The sequence below is a fragment of the Pimephales promelas genome, chromosome 18, assembly GCF_988280905.1.
Source record: "Pimephales promelas chromosome 18, fPimPro1.hap1.1, whole genome shotgun sequence".
Classification (NCBI taxonomy): Eukaryota; Metazoa; Chordata; class Actinopteri; order Cypriniformes; family Leuciscidae; genus Pimephales; species Pimephales promelas.
This window is the reverse complement of record NC_142786.1, coordinates 9,311,461-9,323,948: the sequence shown is the minus strand read 5'-3', so window position 1 is coordinate 9,323,948 and position 12,488 is coordinate 9,311,461. Positions and strand designations below refer to the sequence as shown.

The 12,488-nt window shown below is 37.4% G+C and overlaps 1 protein-coding gene across 5 annotated transcripts; it reads right to left on the bottom strand.

Moving 5' to 3' along the window:
• Positions 1 to 640: 640 nt before the first annotated feature.
• On the bottom strand, positions 641 to 11,322 carry mbpa (myelin basic protein a). Of its 5 annotated transcripts, none has more exons than XM_039678788.2 (6): positions 11,092 to 11,322; positions 9,154 to 9,258; positions 5,732 to 5,758; positions 5,426 to 5,446; positions 3,434 to 3,523; positions 641 to 1,364 (listed from the first exon to the last, which is right to left on the bottom strand). In XM_039678788.2, exons 1-6 carry the CDS (start codon positions 11,209 to 11,211, stop codon positions 1,314 to 1,316), a joined length of 414 nt encoding a protein of 137 aa, XP_039534722.1. In that variant the 5' UTR covers positions 11,212 to 11,322; the 3' UTR covers positions 641 to 1,313. The 5 variants fall into 5 exon arrangements, with proteins under 5 accessions (XP_039534722.1, XP_039534723.1, XP_088979259.1 ...); XM_039678789.2 differs by having other exon boundaries at positions 9,154 to 9,222; XM_089123133.1 differs by lacking the exon at positions 5,426 to 5,446.
• Between the last annotated feature and the right edge of the window lie 1,166 nt (positions 11,323 to 12,488).

Sequence of the window (12,488 nt, the reverse complement as noted above, 5' to 3'; positions counted from 1 at the left end):
AAGACAAATCCAGCGCTGACAGGGAAAATATTTGACCGAATGTTTATTCAGCACTATTTCAGAAACAGTACATACAGGAAGAGTCTATGAGACACGAAACAATGAACATTATTAAGACTCATGAGAAACATCACATAAATAAAAATCAGCTGAATAAACTCCATTTCACTCTCTCAGAATTCCTGGTTTATCATTTTCCACATTTTCCCTCTTACACTTTCATGTTTCCTTCCTTTTCCCCCACCAGTTTCACACCCTTTTTGCTCCCAGTGACTGTTTGTCCTAGATTTCTGCTTGTCTGTTATTTAAATATTAATCCTACCTTTGGTAATTACATGAGACCTTTCTAAAATAACATCAAAATTGCACACATAATGACGCAGACAACTTTTACAGGCTGTTTTAACACATATACTGCAGTGCAACATCTGAGGGCATACAATCCAAGCTTCATGCTTCGAATCTATTCCCTAAAGTCCACAAAATTGAGTTTTTAGTCTTATTTTAATGCGTGTTCCTAATTAAGAGCTAAATAACTTCTGAAATAAATCTAATTTAATATTAGGTAAATGTTCATGTATTAAAATTAAATAACATTTATTAAAATTCGCATAACACAATAAGGAATCGTATATACAAATTCCTGGTACAAAGTAAATAACCAATATTTAATGCAACACAAGGACCACAATACAACATCCACAAATACACAGCACATCACTGAGGTTGAACATTGATCTCAACAAAACCATGGATAGGCCTTTTCACTGTAGCACAAAGACTAATGTCATGCATCAAATGCTGGATAGCACACAAACAACCCATTGTGTGAGATACATCTGAGACGAATTCAGAATTATAAGATCATGGGTTTTGAATGATGGGCATTACTTTCCTACTTTTAAAGGCTCAAACAGAGAAATATTCTATCTAGTTCTGTCAATTAAGGCTAATATCAAACCTTTTGGTTGATCCCTTTTTGCTCTTGGAACATTTTCAAATTGGTCACTTCAACTAAATTTTGGAGGGAGACTTTCAGTGTAGCAACTAGACGTATCACATCACCTGACCATTGGCGGTTATTGCAGCAGTTTTGCACACATACAGTCAACACATGCTTATGAAACCCTGCAGGAATGTAAAAACAGATACTTGGATTGTATCTCTATCTAGGAAGCGAAGATGGCCAATGTTAGTCTGTTAAACTCGCTGCGACTTGTGAATTTATAGGGCAGAGATCCTCCCGCTCAGGTTTTCGCTTTTCGTCCATTTCACTCTCTTCCATCTTAGTGTTTTTCTGGTCGGCGAAGGGCTCAGAAGATGGTGCTCCAGCGTTTGGGTGGAGAGCGAGATCGGCTTTCTCCCTGAGATCGGAGAGAAAACCAGTATGGTCATCAACATATCAGATGACGTGTGACACAAAACCGCCTCGACACAGATGGATTATGCAAGGTCAAAATCAACGTTGCATCACCGTTAGTCCTAAAACGTATTACAAAAGAATAAATGCTGAAGCGTGCAATGAAATAGCACTTAGAATCAGCAGGGTGGGTGAAGGACTGAATGTTCAATGTCACAACTGGAGTCTTTAATAACAAAATGACATAATGTTGAGTCATCCACGTTGCCGGAGCTTTACCCAGCCATAACAAAATGCTACATTTCTAAAAGAGTGATCTGAGCACTCAGTGTTCTCCAGCTCTACAGCAAAATGGAGATGGAGAGCCTGATTTGATTGTGTCCTCTGTTCAGGAGAGATTGTCATGTTAAAAGTACAAAAGGGAGAAAAGGAAATTAGCCAAGAGAGCAGATGAGGTAGATATTTGAGCTGAACATGCTCAAAAATGCACCAAATACTTGCCAATATGTACATTTATATTACTGTATCTACAACTGTTCAAATGTTTGGTCACAAACATGGTCCTTTTTTAAAAAAAAAATAATAATAATACTTGTATTCAGCAAGAATGTATTAAATCAACCCGGTCTCATCCCAAGACGTCATATAACTGACGTTTTGGGACGTCTTTTGACCATACGTCAATATTCGCCTTTTTAGGGCCCCCTTAAACGTCGGTAGATGAGGTTATGGGATCCTAACTCTACCCCAGACCTAAACCTAACCCGTCACCTAACTGACGTTAAAGGTAAAGCGTCAGTTGTATGACGGCCCGGGATCGCCATTTACCGACGTTTAAGGGGGCCCTAAAAAGGCGGATATTGACGTATGGTCAAAATTCGTCCCAAAACGTCAGTTATATGACTTTTTGGGATGAGACTGTGTTACATTTACCGACGTTTAAGGGGGCCCTAAAAAGGCGGATATTGACGTATGGTCAAAATTCGTCCCAAAACGTCAGTTATATGACTTTTTGGGATGAGACTGTGTTAATTAAATTGATCTAAAGGTACATTTATAATGTTAAAAAAAACATCTGTTTCAAATAAATGTTGAATTTTCTTTGTAAAAAAAAAAAAAAAAAAAACTCCCATGCAGTTTTCACCAAAATATTGAGCAGCACAACTCTTTTCAACATTAATAACAAGAAATGTTTCATGAGTGTTTGGAATGATTTCTGATAGATCATGTGACTCTGAAGACTGGAGTAATACGTTATTTTAGATTGTAAAATATTTCAAAAGACTACTGTAATTACTTTTCTTGCCATTTCAAGCCTGTATGACTTTTTCATAACCTATTTTCATTATTTCATGGGTGAAAGGAAGTCATGCAGCTTTGAAAAGACATTTCATTTCATTTTAATGTGAACGATTCTTTAAGAACCACCATGTGATATTTTTTAATCCACTGAAAATCAAATCTTATTGAGGATCAATGAACATGAAGAGATGTGAATACTGTTATGCATTGCACCTGGCAAAAGTCCACAATACTTATGGTATTATGAGGCTCTCAATGACTAACTGAATAAGCAAGGTTATGGTGCATGGTAAAACTCAACTTTCCATAGTCCAGAATAGACGTGCCTTCTTTATAACCTGAATACATATTGATTTTGAAAAGCTTAAGTGAATTAAAGACCCTCAATGACTGCTGAGAGACTGAACAGTCCTCACTGACAGTGTCATTACTTTGGTGAAAGATGGATAATAATGGACTGGCATACCGAGGGTGACTCTGGGACGGAAACAGAAGTCAATTAGTCTCATCAAAAACATTATCATTCACTTTTTCTCATGGTTCCTCAAGGACAGAGAGTGAGTTCTAGATGTTTTCAAAGCAATAATCTATGCTCCATCCTGTTTTTGAGCATATTTAATAGCCTTAATTACATCTCGATGTTGAAATTGCTTTCTTTGCTTTTGCATGTAATTGCGCTTAAATGAGAATAACCTCTTTTAAATAGCTAAAAAAGAGATCTTCTCAGAGGATATAACACCGATTTCTTTTTTTCTTCAGTTTTAGGCTCACCAGGTTGAAGATTCTGGAGAGTGTTTTCTGTTCTCTTCTGCGTCTCTGAGGCGATCTAATGCTCTCCGAGCCACGCGCTGACGGGGAAGCCTATAACACATAGTTTATGAACACAAAAAGGATACCTGCCCAGTGTTGTTTATTGATACATTTTGTCATATTATGTCAAATTGTTTTTTTAAAACAATGTATGACATAATGCTCAGTGAAGAACATGCAGATTGTATTCAGCGTGATATGATATTAAAGGTGAAGTGTGTGCATGTTTAGTTTTTTTTTTTTTTTTCTGGAAAAAATATCCTCTTATACAAGCTTAATAGCAGAAATGACTATAGGCAAGACAGGCTGATTTATTTGAAAAGCATAAATGGCATGTTTCTATCAAAATAATTATGTTATTCGAAAACATAGCTTTTTTCAATTTCATTTGATGGCACAAAAATTACACACTTCACCTTAAAAACGTCCATGAACACCAGTTCATAATAGGTTCCTCTGATCATAATTGCAATATAGTTTTTTTTTTTTGATTGATGCTGCATTTTTGCACCAATGTCTACAAATAAAGAGTGCAATAGCAGGCTGCAGCACAGAGGATGTTTGCCACATATCAAGTATTATGGGGTGATTTAGAGTGCAGCAATTAGACAATCATAACATGGGTTATTTCAACGCGTTCTCATCCCAAAGCGCCATATAGGACGCTTTTGCAAAAGCGTAAATATCCAACGCACATGGCACCCTTTAACGTGAAATGGGACGCAGATATATTTGGGCAGAAGGCGCCCCCTAGTGGTCTAACCCTTACCCTACACCTTACCTAAACTTAACCATAACCGAAGCGTCTCATTAGACGTTAAAGGGTGCCATGTGCGTTGGATATTTACGCTTTTGCAAAAGCGTCCTATATGGCGCTATTTTGTAAAGCCAAATAAATATTTTGTGTCTGTTTATCAGTTATTAATGTCCAAATGCATCAAATGCTGCATGCCTTCTTTTTGCATGCCTTTATGTATTGGAGCCTGTGGAGTTAAACACGTGACTACAACACAGGGGGCGCTGGTGAGTCAGTGAATCAGGACCTGGGAGGGGAGTAGATGGGTTGGAGAGGAATATGAGTTTATGGGGGCAGTGAACAGTTTGAAGACCCCTAGAGAGAAAGCGGTTTTACCGGCTGTGACTCAGAAAAAGTCTCGCTGTCTCAAAGTCATCAAGAAGCAGAGAGTCGCTCTGGGTCAGGAGAAAAGCCATCATCAAAGAAAGAGCGCAACAATCAAGACAAAAAAAAAGAAAGAAAGAAAGAAAGAAAGAAAGAAAGAAAGAAAGAAAGAAAGAAAGAAAGAAAGAAAGAAAGAAAGAAAGAAAGAAAGAAAGAAAGAAAGAAAGAAAGAAAGAAAGAAAGAAAGAAAGAAAGAAAGAAAGAAACTGAAAAATAATCGTATAATCAGTCCAGTGCCTGAGATCACTCTTTTACAGTACAGCTGAAAGCTGTGGAAATTCATAACCACATGATAGATTAGGAAAAAATTACAACAGATCTATTAAGTAATGGCTATTTCATGCATTTTAGCATGAGACTGTGCCTTAATAAGGGGAATAATTATGTTAAAATTATGTGTGGTTAAATTGAAACCACAGTGGAGTAATGCTTATTAAACCACCATGAAACAGGCTTGCATTTGGCCCTCAAAAACACAAAAAATGTGATCAATCAGGAGCTTTGTGGAAAATGAACCCACTCAACCTTATAAAACATCTTATCCCACAGGTTAAGGAGAAGATCACATGAAGCACAGCGAAAAGTTCAGCAGCTGTAATTAGAGCGATGCATTGGTTAATTCACAAAGAAGAGAACAAATGATAAAGAAACGCGACAGATCTATTAGAAATGAGACGCGAGACAAGAAGGCTTCCAGCAATCAGCCAATCAGATCTGTTTGTGAGGGTGTCTGTGAATGCAAATGTGAATCACGTCAAGGATGAGTGACGTACCAGGCCCAATAGTTCTCTCCACTGCAAATGAAAAAAAAAAGAAAGAATGTAGAATGATTATTTTTTTTCTTAGAGGTAATTATAATTGCATTGCTGGATATGAGAGGGCATTGAAAATAATCATGGGTCAAACCTATTCTATCTTCTAGGATGGCCTAATAGAGTGTTATGAACATCACAGGGTTGCTCTGTTACTATTTATACCCTGAGCACTGCACATTTAACTAGAAAAGATTGCAAATCAATATACAAAGAGCATTAACAAAAGGGATTAGATAAATGGCAAGAGAAAAATGTGAGACTTACCCTTGACTTGGGACGAGGAGAGGACACCTTTCAAGAAACAAATTGAAAGTTTTAGTCAGAGAACATTTTATGTATTCAAAAGGCACAGCCACAGCCCTATCATAGCATTTGAAATGTTCCTATTTTTGTTTTAGGAGCTCCCAAAAAAAGTTTAGCGTGCATGCAAGGATAAAAAAACACGTTATTTGTCTTATAATAAGCATTTATTTTTAACTGATTTGATCAACGACTCCCAAATGATTCGTTCGACGATTCATTTTCCCCAAACACCTCCTTTGAGTGACGCGAATCTGCGGCGATCGGTCAAATGACCCATTCAGTTGTTATTGGTAAACCGTAGGAAGAGACTGTCGGCAACGGGAACGCCCATAACCAGGATTATAGCTTGTCAAGTGTTGAAAATTGTATATAGTGTTTGAACAAACGTGTCAGAAAAAGTGCACTTTCCACACGGTCCCTTACTCGCGTCTCCGTCAAGAGCGAAAATCGCATTGCGGGGGCTTTTGAGGGGCAGTGCTTATTATATAGAGCGATGTCATATATGGCTAAGTCGTTTAGGAGGTAATTGCCATTTCTCAATGAATGTCTGGTGAATATCAAAAACAAAACTAACTTTACCCCGCTTAGAAGCTGCGCGGAGTGTACACAACACACTATATTGTGCAGGCTACAGAAAACATAACAGCAAACATTATTAATATTACTTACAGATTGTGATTCGGAGGAAGACGAACCTGATCCATATACACTGGATTGCAAATATTACTCGTTGCAAATATGAACTCTGACCACTGATTCTTCACATGCTCGACCCTGGACAATGGAAACAAGCGGCTGAACTGTCTTTGCAATGTAGAACACAGCGTCTTCTCGACATGATGCGATTCAGCTGAAGTATTTGAATGTGTTCTAGACGTCACTTCAAGTCTGCGCGCACAGTTGTTGGGAGCGGCCAATGACCTATCTACGTCACGATGTAACAGCTAATGACTCGTTTCAATTTCATAGACTCAGAGTCGACTCTCACTTTTGAAAGACAATAACTTTATATACGGTGCACTTTCAGATATAAATCTTTGCAGAATGTTTTCATTCCCTTAGAGCTATTTCACACTACATGAACAGTCATTTTCAAAAATCCATGATAGGTGCTCTTTAACAAAGAAGCCTGAACATTATAATGAGGCATTGCAGGAACAACTGTGCAATTACTGTTTCCCAGAAAAAAAAACGTTTGTAATTTAGGACATTGGTAATGAGGAAACGTTAACAGTTATAGTTTCCACAGAACCGGTTTTGTGTTCTTCAGGGGAAAATTCAAGAAAATTTGTATGAATTAGTATGAGAAATCTTTTCTCTGTCTGGTGAAAATTCCTGAACAAGAGTACTGTATATTCTTGCTTTTTAATCTGAAACAGTGACTTTCAAAGCGTGACTCATTCTTTAGGATGTAAAAAACAAAACAAAACAAAAAACAATTACATTTACGGTATAAACGCATTTTAGGTTTTACTTAATAACTTAAATTTACAGTAAATAAACGTTTTTTTAATTAAGTGGTATAATGTTATACCAACCTATGACTAATTTCTGTTTTGTACCTTTGTAATAAAAAGGTGGTGAGAAAGCCAGGTGGTGAGAAAGCAACATGATGAATCAAAGCTCATCACAAGCAGCTTTGCCACAAGCTGGGAATGTAATTACGAATATAAAGGCGCACAGTTTCATTCACACTTATACTAAACACCATGGTAACACACGACACTAAAGTGATACATAAACATTATTTTATCAACAAGAGATGTAGCACAAAATTCTTATGAACAACAGAAAAAAATGCTGTAAAAGGATTTTACTGTCACATTTTTACAGTAAAACCATGAAAATGTTTTAGCAGAGAATCAGCCTCCCTTAATATGAAGTGTCTTTAACTACTATGCACTAACATTTAAATTCATTATTTAATACAATGCACTTATTGTGTATACGTGCATATCTATTAATTATACAGGCATTTAATTACAGCTGTAATTAATTTCTGTAATTCTTCCCTTTCACCCCAACCCAACGTTAAATCTAACCAAACCACTCGCATCCCACCTCAATACCAGAAAAAGTGTTTTTACAATACAAGATGAACACAATAAGTACATTGTACTTATTTTTGATGTAAGTACACAGCAGTTAAGAACTCTTAATATAAAGTGTGACCAGATGCAAGTGTGTGTAATGTCGTCTGTCTGACAGAAAAACAAGTCTGGACTATTGTAGCAAAGAAAACATGGTCTGCATGTTGAACATGACGACAAACTTGGCCTGCGAACTTAGATGGTGAATGGCCAGACACAATGTGGCATGTCTAGGGCGAAAGCTGTCTGGAAGATGCCTTTTGTTTGGCTTGCCTTATTGATTTTTTTTGGTTTGCTCTTATAGTCTTTATGTATAAATGTTTTCTTCTAATATGTTTGACCTGATTCATTGAATGAGGTTCTGTTTCCGTGCTGCTTGGTGCTTCGAAAACAGTAACAACCTCTTTGGATCAGTGGGAGCTAAAGATGAGAACATCGGGAGGTGTGAAAATATCATTCTCATGTCTTGAGATGAAATGATTTTTTTTCTGGGAATTGATTCTATTGTTAGTTTCACATGGCTCTTTGAAGTTTGGGACTTGTAAAAATCCATGCCATGCCAGCAAACAATAGCCATGTTTCCACCAAAATTACCTGGAACAATATGTCCCAGGAACTCTTTTTCCTCCAGACCTGTTTGCTGTTTGTGTTTCCATCGAGGTTCTCAAACCCGTCCTGGAGGACCCCCAAGACCTCACGTATCTTTGTCTCCCTTATCAAACACTCCTGATTCAACTCATCAGCTCATTATCACATGGTTTAATGAGCTGATGAGTTGAATCAGGTGTGTTTGATTAGGGAGACAGAGATACGTGAGGTCTTGGGGGTCCTCCAGGACCACTGGTCTAAAGTACCATGAAGATTAGGCAAATTAGTCCAGTGATGTACAGTAGGACTGTGTGTCTTTCCAGTTTCCGCTGATTTCATGCTCCGCAAATAAGCTTAGTAAAGAATGAACCTCCATCGAGGTTATTTTTTTACACTCCATTGTTGATATGAATAGCAAACAACTCTAAATGCATGCACCCCAACAGAATGGTGTCAACCATTGAGTCAACCAATCAAATGCTGTGTGAACTCAACATGTTCAGAATCCAAATCTCACTCTGGAAAGTTCCTGAACTTTGAAAAAGTACTACCTCGTGAGCAGGGACTTTCTGAGGGGGTGATTTTTACCCAGAACCCACTTTAGACCCTGATCCCTGAGGTCGAAACGCTTTGAGTACCACCCCAATGTCCCGTTCCTGGGGAAAGTTCCTACAGTGGAAACACCGCTATGGATACTGTACTTACAAAGCTCCTGAAGAAATGCACCACAGGGTTGACATCTCCACGACGACGGGTGGAAGAGTGGTGGGGTCTCTGTGGAGAGGAGGATAGATGACCACGAAATGAGCCCTTCAAATAAATGAAAGAGAAATGCCCAGAGTCAAGGTGTAAAATGCGATATGGCGACAACTTCTTGGACTGGAAATTCAACTTTAAAAACTATTTTGGTAACACCATATTTAGTTGGTCTCCTTTAGACATTCTGTTGACTATAAGGAATGTTGCACCTACAATTCAACTAGTCACCAGATTTTTGGTTTAACTTAAAAAAGTAAGTAACCTGGTTGCCTCAAAATTGTAAGTTTATTCAAATAAAAAATGTAGTTAACATGATGGAGTTTAATCGGTTTAATTATTCGGTTTAATCAAACGAAACTCAAAATATTATTTGATCTGAATGACATAAATGATCTAAGTTGAATTGACAAAAGAAAAAAAATCTTGTGATCATCATGATCATATATATATATATATATATATATTACAGTCTGCTTAATATCTGCTAACACTTTATTTTGATGGGCCCCAACAGACATTCTACTGAATAAAAGTCATTTTGCAAGTACATGTCCATAATGCTACTGACTTAAAACATAACATTGTAAAAATGAATTGTTAAAAAAAGAAAGTAACCTGGTTGACTCGGTTGAATTTTAAGTTAATTGAAAAAACATTCATAATATAAGTTGCTGTGACAAAAGAAAAAAAAAACTGACAGCTGACACAGCTGCAATATTATAGAACAATATAATTAAAAATAATTGAGTCATTGCACTGTAAAAAATATATTTTCAAGATTTGTTATCACAACATTTTTCATTTAGTTCAGATAACTTATTATTTTGAGTTTCTTATGATTAAATCAATCTTCTTCATTGTATTAACTCACTTTTTCCAGTTCAATCAACTTAAAATTTTAAAGGCAACCAGGTTACTTAATTTTTTAAGTTAAACCAACGATATTTTTTAATTGGAAATAAAAATACCATGCTAATCTAAATGTATCTATGCATATAAATCGACATTCTTTGAACATTAAAATAAGCACGCAACAAGGAGGTGTCAATAGATAATGAGCGTCAATAGATAAACCTCTGCCTAGAGTAAGTAACTGAATCGCACTTTATTGCCAGAAAAGAAAACCCCTATCATATATCTTGCAGTGCAAACAACTGTCCTTAAAAAAAGAAGAAAAAAAAAGATCCTTAATGTTATGAGAATTCATTGTTTTTCTCTGCATTCGAGCCCTTTTGCTTTGATCAATTGCTGCTAAAGAAGTCAAAAATGATTCTCATCATCATTATCAGTTGCTGAAGCAGCATGTACAGTGTTTAATGATTCATCATTTTGAAAAATATAGATTCAGCTATTTGTTCAGGATTTAAGACCATGTTCTTTGTTTAAATGCTCTGTAAAACAATTAAGACTAACAGTAATATTTGGTAATATGACTGGTCTATGAAATGCTCTGAGGAAAAAAAAAATCCATATATGCCATATCACTGATATAAATTGTACATTATTTATTGATATAGACAGTATTGGGTGGCAAATAAACACAACACCAAACAGTAGGATTTAAACTAGGAGCGTTAACATAATACTTTGGCAAACTGCATGCATAATTCTGCAGAATTCAACCAATGCAGAGAACAGGCGAATTATGTAATTCGCTAATACATGCTAAAATGAGATGAGAAGAGGCTGCCTATTTGCAGTACAGATGAATTCGAACTCCTCACTCCATAAACAACCTCTCTAGACCCAAGAGTATTGCATCCAAATGAATTCCACACATATGCAATCACCACTGAGTCATAATCTGGAACCAGTATTTACCCCAAAGAATTGAGCAAGAAGTTGTCGTTGACCATGACAATGTTTGAAATTAAAACGACTCACTTTTCCCTTTTTCTTTTTGTCTCCACCAAAGAACCTGCCAATCTGATCCAGGAGACCAGGGGCCTTCTTCTTCCTGCCCAGCCCGAATGGGCTTTGTCCAGAGGTGCTTGCAGTGGCCATTCTAGGTGTCGATCTGTTTGGTGGTCTACAGTCTGGGCGGCCCACGAATGTCCTTCTCAACTCAATCCAAATTCCGCTCTGGGGACACTCTGCAAACCTTCTCGATAGTCTTCGGCGCTTCTAAGGAAGAAGGGCTGGCCTTTGAAGGTGTCGTCCCCTCCGTTGCATGGCATCACGGGAGATGAGGTGGGTCTGTAATAGCGTCAGTGATTCTGGGCCGGTGCCAGGCATTCTTTCGAGCCCTATGTGCCCGCGGAGGGTGTCACTACCCTGCTCTCTGATAAAAGGAGCTGCTATTGTTCTAGTCCACATCTGCCTCGACTTGGGTCAAGCACAACAAGGCCGGTCTATGAGAAAGAACCAGAGCGCAGCGAAGAACGGCTTCGGCACAATCAAACCATTGTTGTGATGACTCATGTTCATTATACAAATAGTTTACATTGAGAAATGACATATGGTATATTGGAACGTAAAGGAATTGTTAGCCGCAGGCACATGTCGTCACGTTCCATTCATGCAATATGATAAAGCACGTCTCCAGACATTTAAGAAACACAGACACACCCTGATGATGTCATGCTACCGTTAAAGCAACACGCCTTCTTTTATTTCAAAATGCTAATTCAAAACTCATTCTTGGACTGATTTCTTGAAGTAAGTGTTGTAATTTGTGCAACCTGACCTCCCCGGTGCAATCTGCACTCGCGCACTCATTCCCTATTCACAAATTAATTTTCAATGACTTTGCAATTCATTAATCAGCCGATGTGTGTGATACTCAGCATGGTTCCCTCCGTGCTTTTCAGAGAATTATGATCACACAGAAAAATCTGTCTCTCTTGAGGGTGAAGTGCTGCTAAAAAGGCTGTTGGCTTTACCGTACTGTTTTTTTCCAACTTTCTTTCAAACAATTGGCAGTTGTTTGTGCTGCGAGTTTGGCCAGAGAACAAAGGGCACAGTGTTTTGTAGTAAAAATATTCTGCTTTTAGTTTTTATTCATTCATTTTTTAAAATGTATTCTCTTTTGTTGTTGTACTATCTGTTGCAAAAACTTTCTGATTACATAAACGAATTTGGCATTTCCTTCGCCATGATCACCCAGATGTGAGGCTGCATTTTCCGTTGTCCTCAAAATGTTTTCCACACGGCCATTAGTAGAGGAAATTCATTCAAATATGCATAAGCTAAAATAATGAGGCATATGTGAAATAGCTCAGGAAAACAACACAGCGTAGGCAAAAATGTTACACTGACTACACACTGTCAATTTCATATTC

Bases quoted from the DNA above. Each gene is read 5' to 3' on its own strand.
- mbpa (XM_039678788.2), bottom strand. From the start codon at position 11,211: ATGGCCACTGCAAGCACCTCTGGACAAAGCCCATTCGGGCTGGGCAGG. The intron at 9,259-11,091 runs GTGAGTCGTTTT...ATTTATTTGAAG, and splicing joins ACAAAAAGAAAAAGGGAAAA to GGCTCATTTCGTGGTCATCT. The intron at 5,447-5,731 runs GTAAGTCTCACA...TTTCATTTGCAG, and splicing joins CTCCTCGTCCCAAGTCAAGG to TGGAGAGAACTATTGGGCCT.